This window comes from Arvicola amphibius, chromosome 4, assembly GCF_903992535.2.
Source record: "Arvicola amphibius chromosome 4, mArvAmp1.2, whole genome shotgun sequence".
NCBI lineage: Eukaryota > Metazoa > Chordata > Mammalia > Rodentia > Cricetidae > Arvicola > Arvicola amphibius.
In genome coordinates this window covers 113,475,490-113,484,007 of record NC_052050.1, presented here as the reverse complement: position 1 = coordinate 113,484,007, position 8,518 = coordinate 113,475,490, and the positions used below count along the sequence as shown (strand labels likewise).

Here is an 8,518-nt window from a genome sequence, read left to right as displayed (position 1 = left end):
ACTGTAGATACATTCTAATGGATATCTCCTGAATTTATAAAATGCTAGACATTCTCAAATGCCATTATTTGAGAAGGTGTAGTTTGCCTGGTGCACATAATAATTCAAATAGAGATGCCTAACACTTTAGGAGTCTTCTTGGTCCCAGAAATCTCTTGATTTACTACGGTTCTCAGTTCTTCTGCTTTCTGTAAGCACAAGGAAGGGAATTTTTTTTTTTTTATAGTACTCAGCCCAGGATGTGGTCCCTACTACTGTTCTTTCTGGGAGCCACAAGTATTTCCACCAGTGGAAACCTGATGTGCAAAATCCTGGTTAGGGCTTAAGAGTTGCTTGCTCCTTTTGTAGAAGGGTGATAGATGATTTATTTATTAATGCGTTTTAAGTTTGTTCTGCAAGTACGGTAACATACAACAGTTATTGGAGAGATTTTAGGAAGGAGAAATGGGTATGTATATTGAGCATGGCATGTTGATGAAATCAAACACGTTGTCCGCCAAATATTCAAAGAGGAAAAAAAATCTAAACCTTTTCATAAGAGTTTGGTTCTGAAATAATCCAGAAGTTCAGAGCACAAGACATTTTTAGAAATTTAAAAGCTCACCCAAGGCCTTATGATCTTACTTTAGCTAAGGGAGAGTTGAGTTCAGGTTCATGCAAAGTCCCATGGATTCGGTCTGTGATGCTTAAAGTTTTCTTCTGATCTTTCTTTACATGTGCCTGACCACCCTTGAAATTGCAGAAAAGAAACAGCCAAGAGAGCGATCCCATGCTCTGTATTCAGTCCAAGAGCAGAAAGAATGAGCTGGCTGTGTTTGGAACATGAGTACCTCTTCTGGAAGCAAGAGGTTAGGAAGCAAAGGATTCCTAGGCAGGGAGCATACAGCATCCTCTGGCTTCAGCCAGGCTTCGCATCCGGAACTTGCTGCAGCTGGGATTCAGGGAGAGAGGAAGGTGGGATAGGAGGAGGGGAAGACGGAGGTGGGGGAGGGAGGGGTGAAGCGAGGGGAGCTGGTGAGGGATCGGCTCGGGGAGGGTGGGCTGGGGGGAGCGCTGGGCTCAGGGAGCTGAGTGGACGGCTGAGACGGGCGGCGCGTGCAGCAGCTCCAGCGAGAAGCGAGTTGCCAGAGCCAGGCTGCGTTTCCATCAGGAGCTACGAGCTCCGTGCCCGCTCCCAACAAGGTGATGGGCCGGCAAGCGTTTTATCTGGCCGCTGGGACTCTCGCTGCTTGGGGCTTCCTCCCTTAAACCTTTTCTTCTCCCTTGGGTCTGCGTGTGTGTGAGTGCCCTGGTTTGGGGGTGAAGCCTCCTAGAAGGGGACACCCCTGTCCCTGCTCGTTTCCCCTTCTCTCCTCGCTGATGCATGCCTTCCAGGGGAGCCCCCAGCTTCGCACCCGGTATCTGACACCGCTCCCTACTCCTGGTTGTGTCTCCTTCCCAGATGCTCAAGGTGTCAGCCTTATTGTGTGTGTGTGCAGCGGCTTGGTGCAGCCAGACTCTTGCAGCTGCCGCGGTGGTGGCTGCGGCCGGGGGGCGGTCGGACGGCGGTAATTTTCTGGATGAAAAACAATGGCTCACCACAATCTCTCAGTATGACAAGGAAGTCGGACAGTGGAACAAATTCCGAGACGTAAGTGATGCGCACCCTTTCGCAGTCACGCGCATTTAGCTTCAGGGCTGGCATTTGTCCTTGCTGTCAGAGGTGGGGAAGGGGCTCGATTTTCTTAGGAAAGGCGGAGGTGGGGTGAAAAAGCTCGACAGTGTCACTGGAGAACTTAGCCGTCCACATTCCCTACCAGATAGCTTAAGTAGGAATTTGCTTGTTACATATATATCTGAGTTAGGTCACGCTAGGTTCTCTCTCTTCTTCCTTTCCACCCCAGGACATCCCAATCTTTCGCCCCCTACCCCCGCCCCTCAAACAAAGGTTTGCAAAGTAGCTGCTTCGACCTTCTCAACTTTTGAATGGTGTTTCTGGCACTAGTAAACAGAACAGAGGTGCCTCCTCGTTGCCTGGCTATAAAGTAACTAGGATCGATCTACTTACTAATGGTCCATTAAGGAATTTGAGGGAGGCGGTACAAAGATGTAACATTTATAAATGCCTGCCCTCTGAGGGTGGGAGGTTGTTTGGCAGCATCAGTCCGCAGAAGTTGAACTGCTGCTGGTTACGTAAAATTGTCCACCAGATTTTGTTTCTGCATTCACGTACCCTGGAACACTTTTGCACTCGATGTTACAGGGAGCAATGTGAGCTGCAATGAAAGAGTTAAAACGCTAGAATCCCTTGGGAGTTTTCTAAAGAGCTCTTTCAAAGCAACTAGATTAAGAGACTCTCACATTTGTTCATATGGAGCCAATGGACAAGAGAACACACTACTCACCCCCACCTGGTTTGAATGGAGTCCTATGGGAATATTTAATGCTGTGCCCACAGCCTTGAACTTTGTTGATGCCCTGAAGAGGTCGTTCTGACCACTGAATCCCATCCCTAGCCCACCCTGTAAAACCAGGGGTTTAAGGATTGGCAGACTGATACATTTTCCTTGTCTAGCCATTTAGTGACTTTTGGGAGAGTGCCTCTCTGAGTCAATCGTCAATGCTTCCTTTCCTAGTCTGTGAGTTAACTTCTATTAGCTCAGATCCTATGATAAAGAAAACAAATAGAGGCTTGAGCTAATTCCCATCCTGGATACATTATTCTATTCTTCTACTACTTCCCCATAAAGTAATTAGCAAGGGAAATCTCACAAAGAGATTCTGAAGGAATGTGATTATAGTTTAAATGTAAATCTAGATGATACACAGCACGGATATACAGCATGGAAAATGACTGTGCTCATTCTTGTTGCTGGTTTCAGTTTGGCTTTATGAATGAAATGTGAACATCATTATTTTTGCTAAATGAATGTTCCTTACTTTTGTAAATGCAGAATTCTTGGCTAACTGTTTTAAGCTAACACTGATATTAAGCAGAATCAAAAGGAAGCAAGCCGCTATTTTGTATCAGGAGAGAACTGCCATTTATCATGCCCTCACTTGAGAAAAGAAATATTGAAAATTGTGGCAGTGTTTAAACAGTTCTGCCAATATTGACATATTTTTATTGAATAACTACTATATTTTAAAATGAAATTTAGGCACTTCGAACACACTTTATATCCCGAGTGCCCCAGAATTCTCTGGTTTTAGTTAAATAACTTTTACTATTAAGAGAAAGCACTTGACTTTTGGACAGTATGGAGCATTTGAGTTGTGGCAAGCTGAGTTGCTTACTATGAAAGTAAATATGCTAGGAGTCAATAGAAACAGAGTGTGTCCACTGTGTTTCTCGTGAGTTTCTGTGTGCTCTCGCTGGAAAGGTTTCTCAAAAATGTTAGGTCAAGTAGAGGGTTTTCTGATATATATTAAATATACAATTCACATATGCAATCCATAAAATGTAACCATATGAATGAATATATATATGTATGTATGTATGTATGTATGCATTTGAAACTTGAGTTTTGTTTTAAAGTAGCCATGAGCCATGATAGGAAGACAATTTCATTTTATACTGACGACTAAATGCAAGCAGGGAGATAAAAACAACTGTTGATTAAATTTTACCTTTAAATACCTGTTGCTCCCTGATAATGATGAAATGAGAGCTGATGCAGCTTCAATTCAGTCCTCAGAACACATCGTGTACAAGCTTGTGCATGCCACCCGGCGTCGTCCAAGCTTCTTTCTGTTGGGGTAAAACATTCCTTTCCATTCTTTCTAGCACAAACAGGTCGACAATGAGACTCACTTTTAGGGGGAAGCACATGGCTATGAGGCATTGTTTGAAATGCGAATTTATTGTGTTGCAGTGACTGTCTCTAGTGTTCTGTTTGAGCTTTCTATCTGAAATGATCGGGTCTGTGCTCAGAGTAGAGAAAAGGAAACAGAGAAGGATATCTGAGCCTCTTCTCATAAAACCAGTTTTACTTCAGCAAATTCTTCCCATGCTTGTTTTATAAGAAGATAATTGACAGAATTTAGAAAACATAATTCTTAGCCATAATTAATTCTCCAGGATAATTGATAGTGGAATTAATTCTTACATTACTTTTGCAAAGTTAATATCAATTTGCAAGCTACCCCTTGAAAGATCAATTGTGCCTTCCTTTGACTTATATTTTATAACATTATTATATATGTAATTATAATTGAATACCCATAAACTAACATCTTTTTACACATTTAATTTAATGTATATATGTAAACATTTGTTGTGGGGAAGCTTTAAAGATGAGAAACAGAACATTTATAGGAACAATTTCCTCAGTTAAAATCAAAGGAAATAATGAAATCAAAGGAAAGCTGAAGATGAGTATTAATAAAGGAGGAAATGCAAATATTTTTGACTATTTTATACCATTAATTTGCATGATGCCTTTTATCCTGTTATATTTCTGGCCTTTCTTTCTATATAAATGCAATTTATTACATTGGAAACTTTTAATTTTCTAAGGATCACTTGTTAAGTAAAATAAAATTCTAGCAGAGTTTTTAATTCCTATGTTTTAAGAAGAAAATTACAGTTTAAATTCACCTATAATTGTAGAAGTCAAGAACTTTAAAAAAATACTATCTAGAACCAACATGGTATATTCAAAGTATACTTACATGAATTTAAAATGAGATACTGGTTAGGGTATAGTGCATGTCTGAATAAGACCTGAGTTCAATCTCTAGTACACACACATTAAGACAGGAGAGGGGTGACAGTTGAAGTTAATTAAAATTTTAGAATGATGTCCCAAATAATAAAATCCCAAACTCTCATCTCAACATAGGGTGTGTTCCATAGACATATTGGTTGCATACTTTTTGGTTTTTTTCAAGCTCTGCTAGGTTGTGATGTTAATCACACAACTTTCATAGGTGGAAAAATTTAGAGAGTACCATTATTTGTTCAAGATTAGGAGCACAAAGTGATATCCTATTTCATCCTTACATATATATTGAGATAATTAAGAGGAAACTGAGTCATTAACTCAAATGGCTCAAATGTTACATATTATAAACTTTTATAATCCATGAGTTTAATTAAAGTACTCCCTTTTTCATGTAATAAATGTGTAAAGAATTTGCAAACCAATGAAGAACTCAGTATCATATAGTGTAATACCATCATCAACCCTGTATGTTATTGATTTTACTAAAGTACTAGTCAAGAGAGAAAATAAAGACAAAATATGAGAGAACTTCAAGTGCTGTCCCTTGGATGAAGTCCAATAAAAGCATAGGAAAAGGAGTTCGTATGGTTATGATAATTTCAGTCCACCATATATGAAAATCAAGGTTATACCTTTAAACTACAACAAAAAAAAATGTCTAGATTAGAGTTATGTTTAAAAACTGAACTGGACCTAATTTTTAACTGCATCGAGAAATGATTACCATTAATGTTGTAAAATCCACAATCAAATTTTGGTCTATAATTCTACTTAGGTAATCTTTAATGTTCAACTCTAATAACAAAATCTAAATTCAAATTTTAGCCTACAACTAAAGGACTTGTACAAAACTCTGAAAAGGTAACACACAGAGTAAAGCATTGTTTTTTTTCTATGAAACACCGAGGATTTAGTCCAAAGGACTCAAGCTTCTCTGAGATTTGCTGGTGATAATTTTACTTTGTTAAAATAACACAGCTGACTAGGGTTTTTGAAGAGTAACCTTCCTTATTTTTATTTTTATTTCACCTCACTTTTTTTTTTTATCGGAGTTGAGCTTCTTGACTGTAGGAATCATTGGAGAGATAGTGGTTCATAGTGTTGTATCTCCCCTGGGATATGGAGGATCAGGGACTCCTAAGACTCAGTGTTCTGGTTGCTGTAATATTGTCTTCTGTTAGAAAATCAATGAAAAATTGGTTTGTGTGTGTACTTTTAGTCTTCTATCACTGTCTTTGGTAGGGTTTTTATTGCTGTGAAGAAACACCATGACCACAACAATTCTTAATAAGGAAAACATTTAATTGGGGTTGGCTAGAGTTCAAAGATTCAGTTACCCTTACAGCAGGTGGAATGCAGGTAGACATGGTGCTGGAAAAAGAGCTGAGAGTTCTACATCTTGATCCACAGGCAGCACATTGGGAATAACTTGAGCATAGAAAACCTCCAAGTTCACTCCACCAACAAGGCCACTTCTACTTCAACAAAGCCACATCTCCTAATAGTGTCACTCCCAAAGGGGAGGCATTTCCTTTCAAACCACTGCAACCACTTAAGCTTATTTTATTCTTTTTCATTGGGAAATTATGAAAAAGGCTCTTTCAATTGTCTGTGATTTTAAGGTTAGTGATGCATGCCTATTGTGATCTTTAGTATTGCACATAATCTTAGAATAGAGGAGGACTCTTCTTGGTATTACTTAGTAGCTGAATTCTACCATTTTTCCTTTCAACAGTATATGGCTCACATAAAATTAGTGAGCAATTAGAAATTGTTCATAATGTGAATAAAATAGCATAGTTAATGTTCAGGAGGACATTGAGAATGTCCAGGAGTACATTCTCAATAACGAATGTATTAGCTTCTTTTCTGTTGTTGTGAAAGACATTATGAGGAAGGCGACTCAAAGAAATGTTTAGCTCATGATTTTAGAGGGTTAGAGTTCACGGCCATCATGATGGGAGGAGGCATGGTATTGGTGCAGTATCTGAGAACTTACATCTTGATCTACAATCAGGAAGCATGAAAAGAGCTTACTGTGAGTAGCTTGGGCTTTTGAAACCTCAAAACCCACATGCCTCCTGTAATATGGCTTCATCTCCTAGTCTTTGAAAATAGTTCCATCAATGGGAGAACAAGAATTAAAATATATAATCCCACAGGAATCAATTTTTAAAATTTTTATTTAGATTCTATTTTTTTTCATTTCTTTTATATACCAACCAGTTTCCCCTTTCTACTTTCCTCCTGTCCCCTCCCCTTTCCCATCTATTCCTTTTCCCATCTACTCCTTTCCATCTCCGTTAGGAAGGGACAGGGCTCCTATGAACTTGCACAAAGCATGGCACATCAAATTGAAGCAGGACTGAGTTTTTCCCCTTATGTTGAAGCAGATAATCCACCTTGGAGAACAGGTTACCAAAAGCTGGTGTCAGGGAGATGTCCTGCTCTCACTGTTAGAAGCTTTATTAAGAGACCAGATACACAATTGTCACACACATGTAGAGGGCGTAGGTCAGTCCCATACAGATATGGGAGCCATTTTTATTCAAACCTGCACAATATATGTCCAATGCATAAGCAAGTGTTGATATTCAATATTTCTCTCTATGAAACATTGTAACTGCAATGATAATTACGTGTCTGAGTATGTGAACATAGATATCTGCGTAAATGGTGTGTGTGTGAATAAGTGTATCTGCATATTTATGAACTACGTTCCAGATATTGAACCCATGTCCCCACATATTTAAGCATATTCTATGCTACTGAGTTATACTTCTTGTACCCCATTTCTTATAATTTTTACAGTACAAAAACATAGTTTTACCTTGAGAAATCTCTTAACTGCTTATATTTTCCTCAGTGCTTTCTTTGCTTTATTTTACTTTGAATATACATCACTGTTTAGTTCTTAGGAGTCTTTTCACTATTAGGTACATATTTTCAAGTCAGAGTAGGTGGAGGGCTATAGAGTGAAGCCATATTAGTATGGGATTGGTGTTTATATTATTTAAATCAAAGAGATTTGATCTGCAGAAAATCAATATCCTTCTTAAAAGAAACAATAGAGAACCATGACTATTCTGGGGCCAATGAATCACCAGGGCAGTAAGGACTTGCATGTTTCATCATCAAGACTCCAGTCCTGTGAGTCCTAATTTGGTCATGTTAATCCTCCACATTCCTATGTCTTCACTCTCTCCCCACATCACTGTGGACCCACCAGCATGGATTTATGGTCAATGTTTCTCAAGTCAAGTATCCCAGGATAAACGAAGCAGGCCAGAGAATGTCTCTTGGCTTGCTGGTTTAGTAGTTCTTGCATCATGTAAGCAACTCTGCTGAGAAAGTCTGCTTTGCTGGTAACTATTCAGTCAATCTCTATTATGAACTCATCCTAATGGAACTCATTGTGAAGCAAAAATATATGCTTTCCTCATTTATAACTTCTAGGGAATTCTTTCAAAAGTTAACTATATGGATATTAATTCTCCTTGTGTGTTTTATATGTCATATGTATGCATATATATCATATATATAAGTTTATATTGTAATATATACTGTTATATATGAACATATCTACAAAATAAAACACTTTATATGTGTATATATTTTTGAATAGGTACAGAAAACAATATAAAAATCAAGATCATCATATGGAGTATAGATCTAGGCAAATAAACCATATACATTATATATATTTTGTATGACATTGTCAATAAAAGGCCTATAACCAGATGATTTCAGCATTTTAAGTTTATTTCTTACTTCTGGTTATGAGATGATCTCATTTGTTATTACCCATGTGG

At 38.4% G+C, this 8,518-nt stretch overlaps 1 protein-coding gene across 6 annotated transcripts in view; it reads left to right on the top strand.

The window, feature by feature from the left end:
• The first annotated feature begins 1,441 nt into the window (after positions 1 to 1,441).
• Positions 1,442 to 8,518, top strand: part of Spock3 (SPARC (osteonectin), cwcv and kazal like domains proteoglycan 3) — a 362,591-nt gene continuing 355,514 nt past the window's right edge. For 4 of the 6 annotated variants that reach the window (XM_038326916.1, XM_038326914.1, XM_038326913.1 and 1 more), the window contains exon 1: positions 1,442 to 1,630. In XM_038326916.1, coding sequence (XP_038182844.1) covers positions 1,442 to 1,630 — 189 coding nt within the window. Of the gene's footprint in view, positions 1,640 to 8,518 lie in introns of all 6 variants that reach the window. The other 2 variants (XM_038326910.1, XM_038326915.1) reach the window with 2 other exon arrangements.